Source organism: Pipistrellus kuhlii, unplaced genomic scaffold (genome assembly GCF_014108245.1).
Source record: "Pipistrellus kuhlii isolate mPipKuh1 unplaced genomic scaffold, mPipKuh1.p scaffold_m20_p_1, whole genome shotgun sequence".
Classification (NCBI taxonomy): Eukaryota; Metazoa; Chordata; class Mammalia; order Chiroptera; family Vespertilionidae; genus Pipistrellus; species Pipistrellus kuhlii.
In genome coordinates this window covers 72,163,198-72,189,923 of record NW_023425404.1, presented here as the reverse complement: position 1 = coordinate 72,189,923, position 26,726 = coordinate 72,163,198, and the positions used below count along the sequence as shown (strand labels likewise).

The 26,726-nt window shown below is 44.6% G+C and overlaps 1 protein-coding gene across 5 annotated transcripts in view; it reads right to left on the bottom strand.

Moving 5' to 3' along the window:
• Positions 1–26,726, bottom strand: part of NPAS3 (neuronal PAS domain protein 3) — an 865,816-nt gene that overhangs the window by 19,433 nt on the left and 819,657 nt on the right. For all 5 annotated transcript variants that reach the window (XM_045585294.1, XM_036451409.2, XM_045585289.1 and 2 more), the window contains 2 exons: positions 11,263–11,456; positions 5,429–5,535 (listed from right to left, as the gene is read on the bottom strand). In XM_045585294.1, coding sequence (XP_045441250.1) covers positions 5,429–5,535; positions 11,263–11,456 — 301 coding nt within the window. The remainder of the gene's footprint in view (positions 1–5,428; positions 5,536–11,262; positions 11,457–26,726) is intronic.

Here is a 26,726-nt window from a genome sequence, read left to right as displayed (position 1 = left end):
CCACCCCGATATCTCTGCCAGCGGGGCTGCTTGCCACCTTCTTTCAAGGTCCCGGGAAAAATGCTTCCTGCGGGACTTCTCCATCCTCCCCTAGTTGCCCCTCCCTCTGGGGCTTCTGTGTTTTGTTTATATACCTCAATAGTCATGCCCCCTTTTCAAAATGGGCTGTTTCATGCCGCCTTTCCCATCAGTGTGCAAACTCCTTGAAGGTGGAGACCATATATTGGTTATTTTTGGAACCTTAGAGCAGTACCACCAAGTTTTGCATATAGGAAGTACTCAGAAATGGTAGATGAACTTGAGCAGGAAAATGGAACAGGAATATTCATACATGTAATCAAGTACATAGGAGACTATTAACCTGCAGAGAAAACTGAAGGCCTTTTGACGATGAGTTGACTATTACTACTTTTTGAACTCAACTTTGCCCACTGACATGTAAACTTTTACAACTTTTTAAAGACTTTAGCAAATAATCACATACTCGACCACTGATCGAGAGATCCTGAGAGCCAATGCACTACTCATATTTTACTACTACTAATAAATTTAAAATAAAGCCCTTAAATCCTTAGTTGATGTGTATTTACTTTTACTCCATGTAAAACAATGCCTTTTAAATACTAGTATAGTCAGTACTTCTTAAGCTTTAACGTGAATTGAGTCAGCTGGGATCTTGTTAACCGCAGATCCAGATTCAGGAGCCTGGGAGAGGCCTGACCGTCTGTGTTTCTGTAATGCACTGCGGCAGGGACGGCTGGCCTGTGGGTGGTTAGAGCCATGCTAGTCTGTGTTCTCTGAGTGTGCCTGTCCTTGAACTTGAAAAGCCCAAATCAGCATTTTCCACTCCTCCCTGACCCTACCCCTCAAAAATACATAAAATGATAATACTAATTCACTCCTGTGTGAAAACCTGGCTTTCTTTTGTCTCTGTGTGACAAGTCTCTATCGCGGACAGACACACAATATGGGCTAAAGTGGCTTTTGAAAAAAGTCAGACATGGCGAGAAGCAGAAACATCGTTTGCTTTGGGGAAAGAAGTCCAGACAATGATTAGGTTGCATCTAAGTCCCTGAAAATGGCTAAGATCAGGAAACGGACGAGGGTCTCCTGTGCTCTCTGGCTGTAGCCCACACATCAAACTTGATCCCTTCCCTTCTCCCTTCACCCCCAGCTTCCGCTACTGAGTGCAATGGCAGCACACCCAAATCAACGATTAAATTCCCCCTTTGTTTGTGTGGCAGATGACAAATGCATGGAGGACATCTTGTGTTTCCTAGGCAGGCAGGGCACTTACTTTGATGGATGCTGCGTTGTGGAAAAAAATGAGCTGGGAAGGAATTACAATGGAGGGCCTGCAGACTGGAAGGGAATATTACTAATTAGTCCTGCATTAAGCAGTCGGCTTGCATTGGTGATGAGACGCCTTCAGGAGGAAAGTGTAGGGTTTATTGATGCAAAACAGCATGGAATGCATTATGCCAGGTAGCTGTGCATTAGTTTTGTTAGGAAGTATAGAATTTAGTAATTAAGAAAGAAATACTTAGGCTGCTGTAACACCTCCAAATATATTGGGCAGACCATGCTTTTTAACTCTACACGGTCATTTAGACAAGCTGGAAGTCCTGCTCCCATTTGGAAAGAACCCTCTCAGTTTCCTCATCCCTCAGGGCCCCAGGGAGGGAGAGCTTCCTCCTCTCCATAGTGTCTGGCTTCTTTTCTCTCCAGTCCCACAGCTCCGGAGCCCTGGGCCTGGAGGAAGTCTCCCTTCAGGCCACTCTTTCCAGGTTTTAGAGAGTTGTTGTTGGTTTGACCAGGGGAGAACCGCAGGGCCATGTCAAGATACATTCAACATCTTCTGTGGACAAAAGGCTGGGTTAGAAGGTACATGGAGAGCTTCTTGTCTGGTTTAGCATTTGTGGTGTGCTCATCTATTTCCCAGGCTGCTGGTAGAGGTGGAGGAGTAGATAGCTATGCTACTCCGTTCACATGGAACAGTGACACTGATGCTCTGGGTAACTGGAACGTGCCACTCCAGGTGACAAGACTAGACAGGACTAGTCATCTCGTGGTCAATATCTCCCTAGCAAGGGAGAGCTGGAGGGAGATAGGCAAAGATGCTCAAATAATTGGTGATCTGAATGGTTTAATATTCAAACCTTGGCATGTGGATTTGGTCAGTTTGGCCTAAAGAATTGATGAGATGGGCTCAATGACTTCAGTGAGGTGACAAAAAAGAAAAAAATCCTAGGAGTGTGAAAAAAAGAGGACCTAAAACTCCTTTGGTTTCAGAATACCAGTATCATTTCACTAACTCACTAACGCACAGATAATGTGATTTTTCGTGATTCTCTATGTTGAAACACACTGAACTATCAGGCGTCTCCTGCTAACCTAATGGGAGAGTAGATGGTTCAAAGTTCTTGGTTCAATTTATCCGAGTTGTCAAATGCTGGTGCAGCTGAGGTTTCCTTTTACTTTTCTTATTCTAGAGACAAGTGCACCTAAGGATTTGCAGCTGCCTATGCCAGGAAAAAAGAGATATGTGATAAAGACAGCGTTTTGAGTTATTTAAGTCTACTGAGTCTTTTTTCAAAATCTTATCCATAAACTGGAGCACAAGACAGATATCAAAGTATCAGAAATATCATCAGACAGCTAAAAACTGTCTTTCACGGGCAGCACCAGGAATTGTGCCAATAGCTCTAGGAAGAAAAGCTAAATAGTTAATGTGGTTTATTTTTTAACCATGCCTTTGTTTTAGAATTCAGTCTTATTCTTGAGCTGATTCAGTGTCATCATGACCTTCTCCGGCCAAGAAGGCACAGCGGAGGCATCTTCAGGAACAGCCTAGGGCTGTGGACAAGGGAGACGCTTGCTGGCTCTTTGCCTTTTTCCCCAATGTTTACACGACCAGACCGAGACTTATTACATGCCCTGTCATTTTGTTACTGGGCTGGCTTTAGTTAGAGAATTAGGTAAACATGGGACATTCCATCACACAATTTTAGACTCAATCTTACTTTATAATGATGCTAATGTGTATTGTACAAGGCACGATGCATTTGTATATTTTAGCATTTTTATTTTGGTCACAGAATGCAAAACCTGACATTGGCATTAGTTTGGTGTGTGTGTGTGTGTGTGTGTGTGTGTGTGTGTGTGTTTGAAGATATTAAGCTCTATAAGAGCGATGAAATTTCAATCTGATTAGGATCAAAATTCTTCAGGATCAAAACACTCCTTTTTCTCCCCCTACAGTTTTACTAATTGTGTGCTACTTGACATTGTGGAGTTATTCCACAGCATGATAGCTAAATATGTGCAGTGTATTTTACTGTGCAGAATTATCAGCTCATTCTATTTGTTTTTCATGTGTTTAAGGTTATTAAAAGAATTTTAAATTAGAAGTCATGTGTACGAGTTGAAAGAGTGAACTCAATCATTGTTAGTAGGCTAAATCATAAAGCAATAGCCAGTATGTCAATATCAAGTAATGAAAAAAAAAATCAGGGAATTTGAAAGCATACCGTCTCTGTTTATTACCTGGCAAGATACCAGAAAAATTAGGAGACTACCACAATAGTGAATGGCAGAGTTGTTTATTTTCAGCGCTTTCAAATTATTCTGGATACTTAAAATGAGAAAAAGTAGATCGGAAAGAATGGCATCAAATATATTTTGTCGGAGACCTTTGCTTTATGGGAAGGAATGAACTGCCCTCGCCCACTATACTTGAGGAATTGTGTTTCTTCAAGCTGTAAATCAAATCCCAGAGAGAAAGCACGATGTTTTCCAAATAATAACCAAGGATGACAAAGTTCTTTTTTTTTTTTTGTCAGTGTCAGGTTTATGAATTTAGACCTCAATTAAGATTCTCAAAGGAAAAAACACCACTCTCTCCCTACCACAGTGTCCTACAAACAATATTCATTTTAAAAGTCTGGCTCTCTGGCCTATATTGGTGTAAAAATATACCTACATACCTTCAGCTTCCTCTAAAGATTCTGATTTTTTCTCCATTTTCTCTAAATCCCCAGCTACAAAAACCCTGGGTGTTTCCTTTCAGGAAACAGCATCATTCCTCCTCCCTCCCTCCAATTAACCGAAAAGCCTCTGCTTCTACAATTCACACGCCCCATTCATCCACAGCAACAGCATGTCCCCTCAGTCCCTGGTGTGCTATCCTAGGCACACACTTGGTGCAGACTGCTGGAGAGCAGGCTTTTCCCAGAGACAAGCTACCGACAAAACTTGACACTGAACTTGGTCCCAGGCCATTGTTGCCAATTCAGGGTTAAAACCACAGAACGAGACGCTCCCACTCTGAGACTTTGCTAGACTTTTGTCTCTCCATCATCCTTTTGAAGATCTGAGTTTGAAAGGAGTGAACAACTGCTGTCCTTGCTGTGGCGAGAAAGGGGGGAGGGGGCTAGGGAGGCAGAAGGAAGTGCAAAGGCCACCTGGCTGCTTTTACTACAAAAAGCTTCACTTTCAAGCTCATCTGTGGTGCCTTGCGGGTGTTTAAAAGCAGCGTTCAGGGTTTTAAACTTCCAGGAAGGAAGCTGGGAGGCCCTCCTCTTCTAGGAGGAGAACATGGGAAGGCCACTAAAAGGGCCCTGGTTGGAAGGAGACGGTCCCTTCCCAAGAGCTCTCCCGGTCAGTGCCTGTCGCCTGGGGGATGGGCAGACCCCACGCACACACAGTACCCGGCCCAGCTGGTTCTGATGAGGGAAAACGCCAGGAGGATGCTGGTGTGCAGGTCACTAGATGGACCCAGCCGGGGAACTGCTGTCCTGCTTTGCTTAAACGCAACAAAGGGTGCCTTGGAGGTCAGCCTGCAGGTCAGGAGCAGGGAACTGGACTCAAAGGGCTGAAATTCGGGAGATGGAGCCTCCTGCTCCTCTGAATCACCCTCTTTCCAGAAACACACCAAGGAGACCCTGCCTTTGAGGGCTGCGCTGGCCCGGCCACGTGCTCCGCCCCTGCTCCCCGGGCTTCCCCTCACCCTGGCGCTGTGGCTGGTCCGCTGGGCATTTTATAGGCTCTGGCCTGTTTGACCTTGTCTCCTCCCTTGTACATTTTGAAACAGACACTACACATTTCAGAGTGGAAAGTCACTCCCTAGAAAATGAAGGGGTCAAGAAAGCACTTAAGACAAAGGTTCTGTCATTGCTTCAGGGGAGAGAAAGCACAGGAGACCATGAAATCCCAGGTGAGTGCCTAAAGACCCAGCCATTTCTCTGGGCCCGAGGTGCGACTTTCAATCTCATTCCAACACAAGTTGAAGTGATTTATGTCTCACTTTTTCTCACCGCACGCTGACAGTCCTCTCGGAGGTACACAGGAAGAAACCCGCACTGAAGCCAAACAGGAACCAGAGACAAGCCCGCCAGCTTGTGCCCATGCCCACACGAGAGGTACTTACAGTCCAGGTGGCTGTGCCGGATGCCTTCCACGTCCTCCGCGTGGATGAAGTGGTAGCATCTCTTCCCCACAATGTCTACCGGGGTCAGATCCATGTAATCGCTGATCCTGCAATAAGAACAACAGACTGGGATTCAGAAGGGGAGAAATATAGAAACTGTCAGATGTCTCAGAAATGAACCTACTGGCGATTTTCATTATCCCAGGGTACCTGCGAGCATTTAGCCTTTGGAGGGAAAACCCTTTATACATAAGGTTATTTTCTTTAACGAATAACAGACTTTTTCTAAACTAGAAGATGTGCTAGATCAAGCAATTGTGTTTAAATAATTAGAGAGGTTCTTTCTCCTCTTCTTCTTCTTCTTCTTCTTCTTCTTCTTCTTCTTCTTCTTCTTCTTCTTCTTTTTCTTCTTCTTCTTCTTCTTCTTCTTCTTCTTCTTCTTCTTCTTCTTCTTCTTCTTCTTCTTCTTCTTCTTCTTATCAGAATACACAGTTAGACAACATAATTCCATGGAATTATTGAGAATCAGGAACAATGGAAGATTCTCATTAGAGGCCAAGATAGTTCAAGGTTACTTAGTAAATTTGAAACATGTTATGTTTATACCAAATGATTAGAGATATCTTTCATTTTAACAGATTGGCCTTCTATTGGGTATTTCCATGAAAAAGGGCTTCAGCTGCTTCTTGGCACAAAGTCCAAATTGGCATTTCAAGGGATGGAATTTGAATGCGGAGACACACAGATGCCTGGGGGTGTTATCTTTTTTAGTCTTAGTCATCTGGGAACCCGGCTCTCACTCCTGGCCTTTTAACTGGCACTTTTTGGTGGCGTCCACACGGAAACTTTAAACCGTGTCAGCGGCTCTGCCAGCCTTGTGCGCAGCACTGCATGTGTGTGAGCCGGTGCCATTTGATTGTCCAGACGTCAGTGTCCTTGGGCAGGAGCGCGGGAAAAGGGCACAAAATTGGAAAACACGTTGGGAGAAGCTGCCTGGTTTACACAGACATGTCAGAATGCTTATTATCCTCCTCCCTTCCCAAGTGCAGGCTCATTCTGGTCAGTCCAAACTAAAATACGCCTTCTGTTTACTTCATTCCCTTTCTTGTCCCTGCTTGTTTTGTGGTCTGTGACTTCTAATGTATTCAAATACGAAGCGAGTCTTTAGAAATGACATGTTTAAGAAACTCATGAGATCACTGCTGGGGAGTTAACTCTGACTCCCGAGGCAGGGAAATAAGAAATAAAACAAAAAACAGAATAATATGGAGTATAATTAAAACATGCTACACAGTGAGTGAATGTCTAAATGTCTAGCAATATAAATCCTAGTTGGCAAACGTAGAATTCTTGGCAAGGTAAGACTAAATGGGTTGATAAAAAGGAGTATTTCCTCAGGATTCCACGGTTTTCTGGTACAAAACAGATTAGTTGGTGTTTTCCTGAAACCATTAGCTGCTTTCCCTGCACTCTTTACACCTCCTTTCTGCAAATGAGGGGAACAAGGATGTCATTAAGAGGCCCTCACTGGTGTTTCTGAAGTTTGCCAGCTCCTCTGAAAGCATTAGATGTCAGCTTTGCCGGAGGCTGTCCGGGGAACCCCGGGGAACAGGGCTGGGGGGTGAAGGGGGTGGTCTGCAGAGTTAGGGATTGGCTTTAGTTTCTAGTTAGCAATCCCCTAATTAAACAACAAACCCAGGGAAAAATCCACTTCATTCTTTAGGGAAGACATCTCTTTAGTTTATTTTTTATTTGAATGAAATTCTCCCAAACAATAGAACCACTTCTTGGTACCAGAGCCTGGGACTGAGGTGACGGTGACCGGCTCAGTGTTCAGGGACCTCTTACTCTGTGTAGTGGGAGCCCCAGAACAGTCTGACGATCTCTATGAGAACCAGAACCCCCTGGCACCTTGCACTCTGAGCCTCAGTTTCCTCACCTGTAAAATAGCTCAGAGCTTGGTAAGGGGATGAATGAATGAAATGGACATAGCATTGCACCAAACACACATTTGCACCAGAATACAAGATGCAATAGCAGAAGGCAGCTGTCAGTATGCTTCTCCTGTAGGTAAAATACACAATTACCTCCACATTAGTCTTTTTAATAATTACTAGCATCTTCAGTCAGGAAATAATGCTTTATTGTATTGGCTAATAAGGGGTTGTAGAAAACTTTATTTAAATGTGAAGAAAAAATAGCTTAAAGTGGTTACAGAATGTAATCTCAATGACTAGAGTGGCACCATAAGGCACTTGGTTCCGTGGAACATGTCAAAAGAATTAGTCTGTGATCTCATGAAAATTAAGTGCTAGTTTTGGGATAGGACAATCACTGGGTAAATGTTAGGTAAATAAGACAAGACACTCCCCTGCCCCTTGTTTTTAGGAATTGGTGTTGATAATCTAAATCAAGGGAGCTGACCTATATTTCCAAAGAAGAAATACCGTGGTTCATCCTTCGACTTTCTGCCTCCTGGGTCTCCAGCATTGTACATTTTAAACCAGGATAAACAGCTCTATGGGCTGCGGCTGTTTTTCTGTGGGTGCACATGTGTGAAAGGTCTACCTAGGCCAGTGGTTGGCAAACTCACTAGTCAACAGAGCCAAATATCAACAGCACAATGATTGAAATTTCTTTTGAGAGCCCAAATTTTTAAACTTAAACTTCTTTTAACGCCACTTCTTCAAAATAGACTTGCCCAGGCCGTGGTATTTTGTGGAAGAGCCACACTCAAGGGCCACAGAGCTGCTTGTGGCTCATAAGTCACAGTTTGCCGACCATGGACCTAGGCAGTTATTATGACCAATTCCTTACCATCTCGCCTGACTTCTGAGGAAAATAAGAGACAGGGAATGCATGAGGGCCCCACAGGTTGGAGCTAAGTGCGAGGTTTTTGAGTCTGTCAGATTTGGATTTAAATCTTGGCCTCAGGTAAGCCACTTACCTTTCTCTTTCACCTGAAATCACCTGAGGGGGATTGAGACAATGGCAAGACCTGCCTCACAGAACTGTCTAGAAACTTGAGTTAGATGGCACAGCCAGGGTGGGGCAAAAAGTAGGCTTACAGTTGTTCAGATGGAAAATAATACAATAATTAATAAAGAATAATACAAGAATAAACTGTTTCATGTACTCACAGCTACAAACCTACTTTTGTCCCCAATTTCCTTATAATGAGTTCTGCACATTGCCAAGTGTGTGTAAGTGTTCAGTGTTAGACATCTTTATTATTACTTGCCAACTCTAGCCAATCATTTGGCTAAATACCCTTCCTGATTTCCTATGACCATTCCAGAATACCTTAGATATAGCTAACTATACAGTTAAGATGATACAATTTTTACTAAATGCCACCAAAAACTTAAAAAATAGATTTAGAGTTACTTATTAAATAACTAGAGGCCCGGTGCATGAAATTCTTGTACTGGAGGGAGGGATCTCACAGCCTGGCCTGCCCTTTCTCACAGTCTAGGAGTCGTCAGTGGATGTCCTACTGACAGCTTAGGTACACTACCCACCAGGAGCGGGCCTAGGCCACAGTCTGGCCACAGCCTCCCGCTGCAGGAGGTGACTAGCCTATCAGGGGAAGACACAGCCCCATTACCCCCTCACTGCTGCTGCCTCTGGCCTTCCTCTGTGGAGGCAACCCTGCAATCAGGGGAAGGCAACACCCTCATCATGCCTCTGTTGCTGCCACTGCTGGCAGTGAGGTTGCCTGAGCCTCAGCCATCACAGCCTCTGCAGCTTGCTTGAGTATTGTCTGGCCCTCATTGCCTGAGCCTTGGGCCCTCTCAGCGGCAGTGGCCATTGGTGGCTCGCCAGAGCTCCAAGGCCAGCCCCGGGCAAGTGGCAGCGGCTATTGGGAGCGCTCACAGCTGCTGCCACCATGTGGGGAGTACAGGCCACCCTCCACTGGACCCTGCCTCCCCTGCCCTCATCCCAAACACTGCAAGTCCCCGCCCACACCTGTGCACACAACCTGCTGATCAGTCATTATGTGAAGGTATCCTGACCAATTTGCATATTACCCTGTTATTAGATAGGTAGTGCCTATTTCATGATATCTTCTACCCCACTGAACATTAAGAATCAGGGGGCTATCTTTCCCATTAGTGAATTCTTTTCTCTGAATCCAATCCTGCCTGGAAATGGTTGGCATTTCTAACTCAGCTGCAGCACCTTTCACTTCCCGATGGACTGAATGCCTCTTGGCTTGGCCATGAAGAGGTCAATTACCAAGCCACTTGGCCATTCTGCTTTTTACTTTCTTCTTCTTTTTTTTAAATTTATTTATTGATTTTTTTTTTTTTTTTTTTTTTTTTTTTTTTTTTACAGAGAGGATAGAGAGTTAGAAACACCGATGAGAGAGAAACATCAATCAGCTGCCTCCTGCACACCCCTTACTGGGGATGTGCCCGCAACCAAGGTACATGCCCTTGACGGGAATCAAACCTGGGACCTTTCAGTCCTTAGGCTGACGCTCTATCCACTGAGCCAAACTGGTTAGGGCCATTCTGCTTTTTCATTTTTCCTCCATAGGAACTCACAGGGCTCAGTGAGCATGTACTGTATCCATGGCTGATGACACTGAGCCACAATAGCTTCTTCTCCAAAATGACTCTGTATTCTCATAGCGCTGGGGAGAGACAGCATCACCACAGCTCCCTCAGCAGCCCCTGCACTGCTCCTTTCCCTGCTCCCCTCATCCCAGCAACCTCTTCTCTTTAAATTAGTCCGAGGGCTTCTGACTTCTAGGTGAAAGGTCTGAAGGGGCATTTCCCATTTCTGTGTCCCTCGCTTTGTGCTTAATGGAAAAAGTGAACTTTTAACCAAAGGCCAAGAAATCCTTTTATAAAAGTTCAATCCTGAGGAAGGACCGGCACATCATTCACACAATGAGTCATCTTATTTTTTAGTTTATGAAAGTGAAAATTACAAATTTTATTTACTCTATGTGTAGAGAGCCCAGACCAGTCTGATGATGACCTATATCAGGATCAAGTGTTTGGTCCTTTTTTCCTCTAGGGGGCTCTGATTCTCATTGGTTCCGTATATGTACTATGGACTAAATGTGTCTTCCCCCAAATTCCTATATTACAGCCCTTACCCTCCATGTGATGGTATTAGGAGGCAGGACCCTTGGTTTGGATGAGGTTTGGAAGAGTTCATGGGGATAGAGCCCTGCGATGGAATGCGAGTCCTTACATAGAGGAGAGCCCTCAGCTCTCGGTCTCTGTGCGTGAGGACAGCAGAAGGCAGCCTTCGGTAAGCCAGGAAGAGGGCTCTCCCCGGGAATCTCACCAGCCTGCACTTTGACCTTGGACTTCCCAGCCTCCAGAACTGTGAGAAATGCCTGTCTGTTGTTTAGGCCACCGGTCTGTGGTGATTTGTTGTAGCAGCCTCAGCCTGAGCTGACGAAGGCAACATGCTTAATGCCTGCCCACGTGAACACTGACCATCAGGAGTCAGGAAGAGGGTCTGGCGAAGGCATCACTCCTGATCACCCTGTACTGCATCATTTTCCCAGTAATGTCTCAGTCTTGCTCTCTCCTTGGATCTTTGGGCAAAATGGGTGTTAATTATAGCACATAGATGCCTAGGTATCCCAATCCATCCCATTGTTATCCCCAATGCAAATCAGGGCAGCAATGTACATTTTAAATTAAAACACACACACACATGTTTGGTATCAGTCCAAGCATCCGTTAAAAATAAGATCGGGATTGATAATGAGCCTCCCTGGGAAAGCAGAACCCTGCAGCCTGCTGACAACACCAACCCTCACCAATGTGCAACATACAGCAGGGCAAACGGAAACAAAAACCAAGTACCTATTTTCACAGTAAATGATATTGAGGTCCATATTTACTCGAGTGACGAACATATGGCAGTCGATTCTGACTTCGTTGATTGTAGGCGGAGGCAGGGCGTGCGCCACGACTACGAGGCCCATGATCTGGCTGGGGATGGTCCTCCCGTGGGACAGGGACACCCGCAGGCGGAGCCGGCCTGTGATGTGGATCACCTGGAACAGAGCAGTGAGGACAGGACACGGTCACATTCACATCTGGGATGGAAGAGGAACAGTGCTTCTTTGGAGAAATGTGAAATTACACCTGGCACAGCCAATAGTAGCTTTTACCCTCTGCAATCAGAATGGCTGTCGAAGAGCCTCCGTGTCCTCAAGGCAGGCGGCAATAGAGAAATAGTATACTCTGAGCGTGTCCCAAGGCAGCATTATTATTATCTATGCTGTTGCTACTTCTCAGGCACTTTTTTTAAGATTTAGAGGAAGTTCTTCAACCAGCTAAATGACCAGAAAGTTGAGCACTGAGCTGCGAAGGAAACATTTGCACCATCAGCCCTTGTTCATGGATGATGTCTCTTTCTCTCCAGATCCACACCGAGTAGGATTACATGGCCAACCCCTTTCAGAAGTGTGGCTCAAATGAAGGAGTTGATATTGCAAAAGGCCAAAGACTCCATGAATAAAAGAGTCGGTGGGGATGACATGAATGCACCCTTTCTGAGCACAGAAATCTGCAGGCGATACTGAATAAGCAGTAATACTGTGATGTACTGCCGTGCCCATAAGGCTGAAGGTGGGAAGATTTGGGCCTTCTTTCCTTCCTTATTTCTTGACCTCCTCCTGACGAAGGGTGAGGGAGACCCACACCATTTAGGGGGCTCCTTTTGGTCACTTATGCAGAAACAGGAAGGAGAATACCGGGCTATGATTTTCACTTTGTTAGCCCAAATACGCACTCGGTAGCCCAGGCCACTAGAACCAAACGAAAGGCATCTCTTGAAAAAGTTCCTTTGCTTCTCAGCTGTATGTAGAAGAGCCAAAACGTTAACTTCATTAAATGATGTTTTGGGGAATCAAAATCATGAAAGGATGGAAAGTGGAAAGGATCTATGTGGCTGTGCTTTGGAATGATGGAAGCTGTGTGTGTGTGTGTGTGTGTGTGTGTGTGTGTGTGTGTGTTCTAGCTGTGTCCCCAGGACTTTGCTGCAGTGTGCAGCGTGGTCTTCTAGAGCCAGGGCGTGGAGGCCATCGCTGCGATGCACTGGACCCGGAACTCAGGGCAGTGGCGAACCAAGCTTCACAGGTGGTTTGCCTTTCCAAGTGCATCCCTTTAGAGATATTCCTTTTCCCTCTTTGCCATAAGGCAGTGGTTGGCAAACTCTTATTCAACAGTGCCAAATATCAACAGTGGAATGATTGAAATTTCTTTTGAGAGCCAATTTTTTTAAACTTAAACTTCTTCTAATGCCACTTCTTCAAAATAGACTCACCCAAGACGTGGTATTTTGCGGAAGAGCCACACGTGGCTCACGAGCTGCAGTTTGCCAACCATGGCCATAAGGAACCGAGGTGGGAAGCGGTTTCTGGACTCCCAGGAGCACTAAGACCTAGCGGCTGCTCTCCTTCCCAGGGGCTTGACTGGTAATTCCTTTCTCATTTTGTTTTTGTTTCCCTTAAGTTATTCAGTTTCCCGAAGCCAGCCACACTGCTGTCAGTCAGGACCAGGATCCAAGCCGCCGGCTGCCCTGCGAGTCCTGGCTGCTCTGCATCCCCCCTCTTCCCCGTCCCCCTCCACGTGGCGCCCAGAGCCGCCCATCTGGAAACGCCAATGAAGAGGATTATTTAGGTTTTTTCAGGAGCAGTTTTTCGATCACCCACATTTGAAGTTAACTAAATTCATATTTAATGCACCTTTGCTTTAAGCTTTGGTCGGATGAGCTACTTTATGAATACTTGAAAATGTACCCAGAGGCAAAGATGCTAACACATCATCACAGACACATTTTTTTTTGGCAAGTCCTCATTAGCTAATAAAGAAATAGCTAAAAGAATCTGATTAACTTCACAGGAGGGGTGTCAACAGTTCCTGGTCCTCCTCCCAGCCAGGCGTAAGTAGGTGCTCATTTATCATTATCTGTCTTGCCCTATCAGGAACACTCAGCTTCTTGGAAAAACACAGATCTATAAATGCTCAGGAAATCACACCCTCAGAAATGGTATGCTAAGTAAATCCCCGCTTGGTGTTCTATTGGAAAGAGATTTATAGGTGTCTGGGCTAGAACACATTTTGGGGAGACAGACAGGCTACTGGGCTGAGCTGCCTGCATGTCAGATCTCCCGGGCCTCCATCTCCAGCTTTGCCGGTGGCCGCCGAGGTGTCGCTGAGGATCACAGTTGGGTCCGGTGGGGTCTAGATTTGCCATTTGCTCATTTCATTACCCTGGGCGAGTCAACTCTCTGCATCTCAGTTTCATCTTCTGTGAAATGGGCATAATCACTATTCTGCAGTTATGTTATAAAAACAAAAGGAGATAATGGAGGGCAACACTCTCTAAATTGTAAAGAAGTCTGCAAATTTCACTATGATTCTGTTGGCCTTTAAAAATATCACCTGGATAATAAGGATAAGAAGCAAGATTATTAATTTAATCTTGACCAAAAGCCTGGTAATGAATTATGAAAGTTTATGACCCTCTAAAATAATAATGTTTGGAAGAAAATTTTGGAGGGTCTATTTTAGGTCCTTTTCACTTCCATTTTTTTTTTTTAGGTGAGAAAAGAGATTCTGGAAAGTTCATTCTCCGTGTAGAGTTGCCTGACTTGGAAATGGCAAAAAAAGAGCCTAAATCCAGGTTTGTATGTCTTGTGTGTCATTTCCAATTTATCCCTGTATACATTTTTTTGTGCATATTCATATTGATTGGAACATTATGACAATCTACTGCCTTCGGTAATCTGTATATAAACCTTTAAATAACCAGAAGCTCAGGTGACTTGAAAAGTCTGAGAAACAGCACGAACTGAGAAGAAAAAGAAAGCTAAGAAACTTACTAATGTAGTAATTAAACAGTTGTCAAGAAATGTCAAAGAACAATCAGAGGGTGTGTTTGTTCATATGTGCGTCTGGGGTGCGGGAGGGTGGGGCGGAGTATGTTGGGTCACATAATTAACTTTTTGGTTTTAAATTGATATGTTTTTCCAAATCCATCTTGTGATGCCAACAGTTTCCGCCCGCCCCCCCTCCCCCCATGTGACGAGTTATGTTCAAATAACCAGGTTATGTTGAAACTGTAGAACATGTGAAACAGCACCTATCCAAACACGTTGATTGTTGTTTCACTTGGCAGTTGCTTTAAGGCAGGAGATGCAGAGGGGAGTCCGGGTTCCAGCCCGGGCTCACACCGCAGAGCACTGCGATGACTTGCTTCCAGGCTGGCGTAGTAGAGATTAGAACCTAGTCCCATGAAGAGGATACGTATTCCGTAAAGGTGTTCGTTGTTTTCTTAATAAGATCAGCAAAGGGCCTTTTATTTTACTTTTAAGTTTCTAAAACCTATTATGTACAAGGGACCTTGCTATGTGCCAGAAAGTAGATCAAGATGAATCAAATATGAACATTTCCTCAGAGTTGATGGACAACAAAGTGGGAGTAGACATATGTAATCACCTGTAGTCCAGTGACATTGGGAGATGACACAGTGACTGAGTGAGAGACTAGTTTTCCATCCTGGTTATGTGGCAGAATCACCTGTGAAGCTTTGCTAACACGTGGATTCCCAGGTTCTGTCCCTCAGGGATTCCAGTTTGTTAGGACTGGGCTGGAGTCCAGCGTTGGTTTTGAAAGCTCCAAATGTGATACGTCCTCCTGGAGAATAGGTGGCTTATGGGTTTGGAGTTACCACTGGTTCTCAGTCTGCCACACAGTGGAATACCAGGGAGTCTTAAAAGTCCCCATGTTCAAGCTGTACCTAAAACCAATTAAACAGGGACCTCTGGGTCTTATAGGGCTGCTCAGGGGATTAAGTGAAAATGTATATAAAGTGCTTATGTATGTATGTGTGTGTATTAAAAATACACTGACACACAGTATATGCTCAACAAGTACTACTTTTATTAAGTAACAACTGTGCTTCATAAGAAAGGTAAAGGATAAGGTCTTTGGAAATTCAGGGTAGCTAGAAATACTTTTAACTGAATGGATCAGGAAGGACACGTGAAAGTGGCATTTGAGTACATTGTTGCCATAAGATATGGTCATGGAATGGTGGAAGGGCTTTTTAGATTGAGAGAAGAGCGAGAACAAACGAATATAAAAGGGAACCTATTGGCACAGGAGCAATAAGTGACAACAGGGGACGAGACAGGGATGGGCCAAAATGTCAGATACAGGTAAAGCAGTAGAGATTGGCAATGGGAGCTGCTGAGGAGAGCTGGCACCATGATTTTGAGCCTGCCTCATAGAATAAGGGGGAGGAGGATGATGATGATGGTGATAATGATAGGCTAAATGACATGTGTCAAACACAAGGCCTGCGGGCCAAATCCGTCCCGCCAGGCCTTGCAATGTGGCCCGCACTGCGCTGTCATCACTGCACTCCACTGCGTTTCCATCACAATGACAGTTTATGACTGTTCAGTAAACCATTCGGCCCTCGATTTAGGCTGGATTTTAGATTTTGGCCCCTTCTCTGATTGAGTTCGACACCCCTAGGCTAAATGGTAATTGTAATACAGGAACTACCAGTGTGCGGGTATGAGAGGTATGGAGACAGATTTCCCTGTGGACCTTGAGTATTTGGGTGGAGTGGGGTGAGGGGGCCTAAACAACGTGTCCAGGGGCTAGTTGGAACAAGGACCTGCATGCTTAAGAAATGCCAGTTGAAGGTACAATTTGGATTCCTTTTTTTTTTTTTTTTTTTTGAGGTGATAGTTAAAACCAGGAAATTCAGTGATATTACTAACAAAGAAAGCAGATAAGAGAACACTAAAGGCATTTCCCCCTACTGTACTGTAAGTACCTGAAGCTTAAGGCAACTTAAGTTTTCCTCTAAGTTAAGGTTCCCTTGCTCTATAATAATTACGTTTGTCAAAAATATAAACATTTCTCAAAGCTCTAAAGTCCCCTTTTCTCCACCAATTCCATTCTGATAGAAATGCCAAATTGTTGCCTGTCGCAGTAGTAACATCCAAAAGGATGGGATGGCTTCCTTACCAAATGAAGTGAGTGGATGGAAAATGATTTTGAATGTAAATGTATAAGCCCAGATACACATATTTTGTGAAGAGCCATTAACACTATACAAATAACAGAGCAGCTTTAAAATGAAAGGAGCAGTGTGGAGCAGAAATAGCATGGAATTGAGAAACACTTGCTTTCAAGTTCTGGTTCCGGCCGCCTTGGCAAGGCCTTTGGCTGGGGCTGCGTTTCCTCAGATACAAAGAGGAGGCTAAGGAGCAGACAATCAGACCGAGGGCTTCCCTGAGTTCTAGAGAATGCTATGGCCGAGTGCTCAATAGGACGGCCCTCACGGCATGGTGGACTGGGAGTTTGAGTACAGCTGCAAGTTAATACATGCAAAGTACACTTCAAGAATCAAGCAATGGGATTTTTCTGGGTCATCGCTGAGTTGGAGCAATGCTTTTGTTTGGGCCGATACCGGGTGAAAACTGCCTCTGTGTTGTAAAGGTTCATCTTAGTCTGGTCTTAAATCTAACCTACACACATTCGTCAGAATCGATTTCTGAACTGAGGGAGTCTTCACCCCTGAGCTCAATGCTGTATTAGAACTCAATCCTCGCCGAGCTTCCTTTCATTGTTCTTGCTTTATCATAAAGAGCTGTACAAAAATGGGAAAGCCCATATTTTCCAGAACCCCTCACACAGCACTGTCCAGATGCCAGCCCCAGGGAAGCAGAATGCACAGGATTTCTGAGCTGAAATTCCACCGTGTTTTTTTTTTTTTTTTTTTTTTTTTTTTTTTTTTTTTTTTTTTTTTTAACAAAAACCTCCAAATTAACATTATGCATCAGTCTTACATTGAAGACATCATTGTCGGACTCTTATTTTTCTTCTCTGCTACAAGCTGATTTGCGTGAGACTGTAAGTCCTTATCCTCAGAATTTAAGTTGAGTGGGGGAGTGTTAACAAGCTACCTTGCTTGGACAAATGTATATTTCTCTTCCTGCCACATGCTCCTTTCAGTCATCTGTTAGTGACAAACGCTTAGATGTGCTCCACTAATATCTCCTCCTGAGCAAAGACCTTGATAAAGCCTCCCCTCAGTCGATACTTAAAGAAGGGAAGTCCATGTAAGAAAAAAAAAAATGCATCTGGAAGCTATCCTCCATCTTTTAGGGGGGAAAAATCTCAGTAATATGAAACGTTTTCTTTATCAAAAGGAAGTGCTAAGTATTATGTGCATTATTTTCCACATATAATGTAAAGGAGAGAATAGGGCTAAGCAAATAGGGGCACAAAAATGCTGCAGGCACGAAAGAACGATGGATTCCCTGGGTTTAGAGCATCTTCAGAGATTTTTCACTTGTCCTTTAAGGGAATCTAAATTTACCTTAAAAACCTTAGTTTCCTTCTGGCACTCTTCTCTTTTTCCTTTCATTCCCCAGTAGAAGTCTGTTTTAGCATACAGATCATCAAGTAGCTGGCTCCGAAGGGAGAGCCAGCTAATTATTTCTAAGCGATGGGGGCTGTGAGGTGGCCCATAACCTGCTGACAGATAAAGGCTTATCAAGGTCTTCTAAGCTCCGACATCTAGCCTATAGAGTAACAACTTAATCTGAACCAGCCCGAGAAGATCAGCCCCATGCAAATTCCTTCATGCAAATTTTTTAGGGATTGGGCTTTCCGAGATTTAGATCATATTGGTTCATAGGTTGGAGAATCTGCCCTAACAGGTCTCTCTGTCCCTGTCTGTCTGCCTCCTGCCTCCTAGGTCTTGGCACAAGGTCGGGGGGGGGGGGGGGGGGACAGAGACCTGAGACCAAGTACTTGTCCACAGAGGCAAGCAATATGCACAAGAATACCTCTCCCTCTCCTTTCTGGAATGTCAGGTTCTATTTCTGGAGACTAACTCCACTCTAGGGGACTTTGTCATAATTCACATTGGGACTTTGGCAGCAGGGGATTAGAAAATGACCAAAGAGGGAAAGTTATTTCTAAAAGCAGAGGTGAGATGTGGGGGAGGTGAGACTGGGGGGAGAAGGGGCTTGGCAGGGAGTGTGTGACTAAATCTCTGAGGTGGTTACCAGCTCGGGACCGTGTGGGTGGTGGCAGTCTTCCTAGGAGTTTGCCCCTGAGCATGTCCTCAGGTCAGGGACCTTCAGTATTGCACTGGGTTGGGGATAGAAGACCAGCAATAACCAGAAAGGAGAGGCTGTCAGGGTCTCAGGGGGCTCAGTGTGAGGCCAGCTCTGCCAGTGGAGACGGCTGGGTGCTGGGAGGCGTCCTGGCCAAAGTTAAGAAGGAATCCTGGTAGAAGCCAGTCCTTCTGGGTAAAAGGACCATACTTCCTTAATTCCCAGGGACCTGTGACCTTCCATTTGGTTTGAATGCTTGGCGTGATTCCCGAAAGACTCAGTGAGCACTCCAGGAAACAGATAACCTGAGGCTGCAGGGGAGGGCATCTGCGGACAGCAGAGGAAGGGAGGAAGCCAGGGCTGATCTCTTTACTGAGACACTAAGGTCCTGACGGAAAACAGGCCCACGCCCACGCATGCATTTGGGCGTTTCTCCTCTTGTAGGTGAAGTCTACCCGCTCTGTCCAGTCCATAAACTACTAAATGGGCCTGGTGCCTGAAGGAAAACATGTTGTGTTCTTTACTAGGCGAGCTTATAGCACTTAAGGCTGATGTTAAGGATGTATTTTAAACAAAAACAACTCTAAGGTGAGTGGTTCTTAAATTTGAAAGTGCACAAGACTCACCTGGGGAGCGTATTGGTAAAGTGGACCCCTCCCCCAATTGCTCATTATTTACATCAAGGCAGAGACCTGGGAATCTGCATTTCACCATTGCAAGTGCTTTGGATGCCAACACAGGGCCATCCTTGAAGTTTGCCTCAGGGCCTGGCCATACAGCCATCCACCTGCAGCTTCCCCTTTAGAGAGATGAAGAAATAGATAAAGACAACCTACACATACAGCCCAAACTGCCTCCTAAAGGAGCAAAGAAAGATGAACATACATTTGCATTTCACTCTGGGCTGAAAGAATCCCTCCTCCATAGAGCACTAGCCATTGTCTCCATTCTTTGGGATGGAAGCTCGGGCAGTAAGCCGGAACCCTGGGCTGATGTGGGACCAGGCCCTGCTTTCTGTGCTCAGGGCCACCCACGGGGGCCGCCCGGGAGCCCTGTCAGCTCCTTTATTTGTGTCATGGTCTGCTTTCTCTCGGTGGCCATGCCACAGCGGCTGCACAGCGGTGCTGCAAGCCTCTTGGGGGAGGTCGAGCTCCGCCAATCCCCTCCCCCAGCCCCGCCAGCCTCTGGCTTAGCTCCTGATTAATTCAGGGGAATCCTGGGAGGTTAACCCTTAATTTAATGGCTCCAGTGAGGAGCTGAGAGATTGCCGGTAATTTATCACCCTGTTTTTCTTATTTTGGTGTTTGTTTTTTTTTTCAATATAGAAACACTTTCTAAGGCAACAAATAAAAAATTATTTTTAAAAACCGCATTTAAAATACATTAGCTACAGCATTCTATTCTGACACGACTGTATCCTCCAAACATAACAATTACTTCTCATCCATCTCTGTTACCACACTTCAAATACAGAACATAAAAAAATAGAACCACAATTATAGCCTTAGCTTCTCAAAATGTGTCTGGACTCCATATTTGTTTCCTGTTCCCTTTGGGGAAAATCTTTCTTCTACCAAAGATAAGATTTTTTTTTTTATTGGGATAGTTTAAACTGGAGAGATTTCCTTAATGAGATTATGTAAATGTATGGCAAAGATGTAAGCCACATTTTCTCATAGAGTGGAACACCTCAAATATCATTTAATATAACAGGTAGAAACCCCTTGAAAAATTGTGAGGGGGCAAAGCAAGAAGGCTGAACTATATACATTTGATCCAATTTCGCTTGATTCTGTTACTTTATTAAAATCTCCTAGAGAAGGACAGAGACCACTGTACCTCCGTGGAGGGCAACTTTTCATCCCTCTATCACTCATTGGGTAGGGGAGTGCCCTCAGGGTCCTAGACGCCCCTTGTGGTTTGGGGTTACTGTCTTGAGGGTAAAGAGGCAGTTCTTAGCCTAACAGATGACAGTTGTATTTCCCGACACCATTGAAAAAAGAATTCAGAACCAGTCCTGTGTGCCAGGTAAGGAATAGAAACTGGCTCCCTACTCCCATCTCACCCCACAGAAATACTACGGGGTATCGTATATTTTCTTCAGAACCCATGAGCTCTCATCAGGAAAGATACTATACAAATCAAATAGTTTCTATTCCTCATCCTTGCTTAACACAGTTGTCGAGTGTATGTTTTACTTAAATCTTCTTTAGTTAAACAACTAATATTGCTAGACTCCTGAGCTTTCATTTCTTGCGTGTGTGAGAATTGTACAGAGACTCTCGGAACTGCAACACTCGCCCGACGACAGCTGTGTGCCAGAGACGAAGGGCTTCTCACATGAACACGGCCATTCCGGAGGGCGCTCAGGGTCCCGAGACACACCGAGGCAGCCTTCCTCCCCAGCCCCAACCTGAGAGTGGATGATTGCATGTTGATAACAAAGGAAACCTAGAGGAACATCTCCTGGGTGTGGGAGTCGGCTACCCCCTCCTCCTGAGTTGCAGAGGATGCGTTAAAGACAATTATCCACGTAGCTGGGAAAAACCTTGGTCCTTGTAGAAGGACAACTCTGCTGTCTCAAGAGCTGAAGGATTTTTTAAAGCAGCCATCCCCTTAAAGGGGAAACACACAAATACCAGCAATCACATTTCTGATAGATAATATTAAAGCAAACAGATGGATCATAGATGTTTTGAAAAAAATTAAAGCCTCATTACTCCCCATATTTAGACATAAAACTTCTTTAAAGATCAAAACTAAAAAGGATTCCTTCCCAGGAGGCTGCAGGATGTGTCTGGGACTCTTACAGTAAGGGCAGACACAGAGTTCTCTCGACCCAGGCCCTTTCGACCCAACACTGTGCATGAAACAAGGAACTGACGCGAAGCCGGGCTTGCGCAGTGTTCCTGGCACACTCAGGCAACGTTTTTCCATGTTGGACTTCAAGGCCCTCCTTGCTCTGCATTGATTTCCTCATCGGGGAAGTGAGTGGGCCTAACTGTGCGGCCTGGGAGACCTCTCCTTTGCGTGGCGTCTATTAAATCCGATATTTGAACATGAAGCCCTGACCCATCATCAAAGCCCTAAGCTCTGTAACCTTCCGTCTCTCTTATCTCGGTTTCCATTCTTTGCTGGGCCTGGATGTTACGTGTTTAGCATTGATTAGCACAGGATATTTTCGTAAATGTTTCTTAAAATGTAGCTAGTGTTTTATAAGGCTGCTTAATGCAATCCTAAATTTCATCCTTAATGAGAGTAATTTCTAATAATGGCATGCCTCTCAAAACGTCTCACATTTTATGGAGTGAATTAATCCACACCTGTTCCAAGACCTCTTTGTGCTCAGCATCCCAGAAAGACCGCGTGCACAGCTGGAGGGTCCTGCAGACTACCTCGTGCGACCCTCCCAGTACAGATGTGGTGACGGGCCAGAGCCCGCAGACACGGGCAGAATAGGGAGGTCTCCTCATCCTCGCCCAGTCCCTTTTCTGCTGTTCAGGAGTGCTCTGCAGAGGACGTAAGCATGTGTTCCCTTTCACTTCCCTCTTTTGTTTTCCCAAATGTGTTTGTATCTCTCTATATAAATGACTCAATCAAACTTAAGATTTTAACCTTCCAAAGACCCCAAGGCACTGACATGGATTATTATCCACTCAGCATATGCAATTCAAAACACTCATATGACTTTTGTGCGTGTCACCAGCTCGTTTGCTGCATTTGGTTGATTCAGCCATGATTAGAGGGAGTCATTTACAGTCACACATTTGGAAACTCTTTAACAAGCTTCTAGCGGTTTCCTTTCCAAAGCTGTTTAACTAGATGAGGTGTGGCCTCAGCAGTGACAGCAATTTCCTCCGCACTGACTCTCCCCGCTTCTCCTATGTCTTTATCAGACTTCCATTTTATAGAAAGGCTTTTAAGAGAGAGAGAGAGAGAGAGAGAGAGAGAGAGAGAGAGAGAGAGAGAGAGAGAGAGAGAGAGAGAGAGAAACTACCCAAAGATGCACAATCCGGAGCCTGTAAGTCATCATTTCAGGAAGACTAAGAAATTAAAATTGAAGCCACCACACTGTAACCTGAAAGTTCCCTAAAAGAGAGAGAGAAAAAAAATCCCCTCCCTCTTTTTATTGTAAAGAAGACTTTTTGAAGTAATTGGCACAAAGACTGTTCTAGTGCAGATTGCTGCAAGTGTGCTCTTGGCAAGAACATCACAAGCGCTGGAGGAACTTTAATATGCTCAAGAAGCCAAATACAAACTGACACCAGGAACTCAAGTGTGGGAACAAACGGGGGGAAAGAGAGCATCTCAATTTAATACAGACCTACATACAAAGGGACCAATTTCTGCGCTTCATGGTTTAGCATACAATGCAGCTGTCCTCGGCGTGAATATAGAGTAGTTATACATAAGAAATTAGAATTATCAATTCGAGGGAATTTCTCAAGAGCCCTTTGGATATGTAATACTGCAACTATAATGCCTAAGAAAGCAGACATAATGCATTAAATGAGATCAGGTTGGGATCTGTCTAGAAAGAAGGAGGGTTTACACTTGAAGAAGTGTCTCTTTGATTTGACCTCTGAAGCAGACCCTCTGCAGGGAAACTCAAAATAAATAGCTTTACCTCTCCTGTAGCTTAGCTTCCCAGGTCTTTAAAATAGGAGTTTGAATCATGTAATACAAGTAGGAAAATCATTTTAGAAGCGTCTCCTATGTGGCAGGGAATGGGAAGAACTTGCAGACTTTTGCACTCTGCAAGATACTGGGAGGCCATTCAATTATCTTTATTCCATTGCATAGAAGAGCGAAAACTATTTTTAAAGAATATTTTCTTCCTCAAGTCATTGTCTTCTTTGGGAAGGATTTTATGTTAAGGATTCAAGGATTTGGGGAGATTTTCTGCATCTTTCTCCATCCACAAATTTATCCCTGGTTGGGACCAACACTTACTTTCCCCTCAAATGGAAAAGACTGCTCCTCTGCACAGTCTTGCTAAGGAAGATTTCTCCTGCAATCCCCTGGAGTTCAAATGTGCTCTACTCCCCCCCACCCCCTCTTGGGTAACTGTTTGAAGTCCCCTTTAAAAATAATGCCTTGAGGATATTTCCCCCTAATGTCATTTAAAGAAGCTTCAAAGCATACGGCCCTTGAAGTGCACAGGGTTCTAATGAAGGAATCACCACATCGCACAGGTGTGTGCATCCGCCAGGAGCTCTCACACCCAACCCTGACCGGCCTTGAGGAGGAAGTAAAATTTTGCAGAAACTCCTTTCCGCCATCTGCCAGGGAAAAGGCGCAGGGAGCCAGGGTACTGAAATGGTGACTTTCCACCTTTGAAGGATGGGAGGTGGTGGAAAGGTTGTGTTGGGATCAGAACCGTCAGTGGCAAAACAAATGAATTCAGTAGCTTGTAAGCAACTCAAGACAAATATTCCTCTGTTGTGCAGTCTAAAGTCAAAGTGTAGGAGGAGAAAATAAAGTTTCTGTGTAGAGCTCTATTTGATGTCGTCTCTACTAGCTCTCCCATTACCTTAGGTGATTCTCCACACAGCCAGCAGAGACTAAATAAAACAAAGACATGGGATATTAATGCACTTTCCCGGAACTGGGAAGAGCACGCTGCTCTCCTGCAGTACTGCCGTGGATTCTCCAAATCCGTCACAATTAAAATCACACTTCGTCAGGCGCAACCTCATTAGTGCTGAAATATCACGTCTTGTGCTATTTTGAGGAGGGGATTTTAGCAAAACAAGTAATGATTCTTTTGATTATTGGAGTGACTTGTGCTATCATGACTGCCAAGTAAGAGTTGCGACTGTTTAAGTGAACTGGCATCAGCACCTGGCTTTTTTATTTCTACTTTGGTTGGGCAGACATAACTCCTGGATGAGAAGCCTTAGGCAGTGTGGGCAGACTTTCCCCCCCTTCCCCATAACATCTCCTTTTCCATGACACTTCTGAAAGGAACGGTGAGGTGAGCAGTAGACTGGCAGGTGTGTGAACTGGCAGATGTGTGACTTACTCACATTTAGAGGCAGGTGTCTTACTCTGTCCTGCTTTCTACCTGGTCAGATAATACTTCCCAAATGTTCAAATGCTCCTGCAGCAGTTTGTGTACCCCATTGGAATGAGATTCATTTGACAAGTATTATGAGATTAATATACAGGGTGTCCCCTCAAAATGTATAGACTCTTTAACAGCTGATTTCTATTACATTTTAAAAATGAAATGTATTTTAATAATTATTCAGAGTGTATGTACATTTTTTGGAGGGCACCCTCTGTTGCCAGGCTCTGGGGATATAGTGATGAAAAGGACCGACAGAAATGGAGAGATGAGTCTGATAAGTAGTTCTTGCTGCTGTAAGGTGCTGCTCGGGGGGCCTGAGTGGAAGCAGGAATGCCAACTAAGAGACTCCTGCGAGGCCAGGTCAGGGAGACAGTGGTAGCCCAGGAGGAAATGGTGGGAGGCAGCTGAGTTGTGGATACACTTTGAGGTAGAGCTGGTAGAGTTTGCCGATGTATCAAATGTGGGGTCTGAGGTGGCGAGTGGTCTCTAAGCTGTTGGCCAGAGCCCCGGGGTGGGGGTGCTGACACTTACTGAGGTGCTAAGGGCTGGTGGATGGCAAAAGGTGTTGAGAAGTGGTTTTTGTTTTGATTACATTAAGATTGAAAAATTGTCCACATCCAGGTAAAGGGTCAGTAGGACGTAGAAGTTTAAATATACTTCTTTTTCATACTCTATTCAGAAATCTTCTACCTGCTAACATATAGTTTCAGAAATCTTACCCATATGCCATGGCAAATGCCATTGGTTAAATGGGGAAATTAGTGATGTGTGTGCTCCAGTCCCTGAATTTTTTTAGTCCATGTCTGAGAGGACAATGGGGTTATTTTCTGGTAAAACACACTGTTGAGTTAGGACTAACGGCCAGCATAGCAGGCAGATAAGCAACAGTAATAACGACCCACATCGTGAAGCCTATGCAACTTGCAGAGATTTTCCCAGGACAAATTCTGTTCTTCATACACTTCCATCAGACAGCATTTCCTTCTCTCTCTCCGCAATCCAGGCCAGGAGGCTACATCCGCGAATCCCGGGTCACACCCAGCCCCCGGGATGAAAGTATAGACAGCACTGTGTTTAAGAAGGTTCTAGTTGAATGTTCTGGGAAGGTAAGCTCTATGCCTAGCCATTGCCACACCCACTGCACCTTGTCTCTGGAAGGGAGGATCCAAGTTTATGATCAGGAGGCAGGAAGGCGGCCTGTAGAGGTTCCTCTGGCAGAGCACTGGCAAACACTTAGCCAACGTGGGCCCACTCTGCAAAGGCTTCCCTTTCAAAATCACTTGCGCACACGTCCACAAAGCAATGACCTTCTCCTAGTAGCTGCTAGAGGACTGCTGTTTATGTTTGATTTCCTTAATCCCGCTAAAGCAGCGAAGAAGGCTTAGCTGGTAATTTATTTATAAGAAATTATAATAAGGCTTCAGCAATTTGAATGCTGTGCAGAAAGAGGGAGGGCGGTCGGGCGGAGGCAGGATATCCGAACTGAGAAGTGAGCATTATGACAGTCTTTTGGTTTATCTACCCTTGGAATCAATTTTGTCATTTTTAATTGACCGATTTTCCCTTGTTTGCTTAACATTTATTAATTGATTGTTATGCTCATGCAATTAATTCAAAAGCTGGCAAGTTTAACGCAGAGAAATTAATTTTCTTTTACCAACATGCCACTTAAAATACATTTTTGGAAGCCTGGGTCACCAGGAAATTACCTTCAAATTAATCAACAAGGAAATTAGATGGTAGTGTCCCTTGATATCTGTCAATCCAAAAGATGTTGGCTTCTTCCTTTTGTTTGATTGGGCTTTTTCCGCTGAGTAAGGAATTAAAACACACACAAAAATCCTGGGTATTAACTAAAAACTACCCTGCATCTTAGCAGGCAGAGAGAGGGAAGCAGTTTCTTTGTTTAAGTATGCAATGTTTAAATGAATTTTCGTTTCCGCTGAGAGAAATTTGTAGAAAAGAGGTACATTTTAGAAGAGAACATGAAAATTAAGCTCATTCCCTTCTTTCCTAAGCAGCTCTCCTGCCGTTTTTCTTTATTTCCCCCCAACATGAAACCTTACGAGGTGCCACCCTCTGCCAGGCTCTGTGGAGGC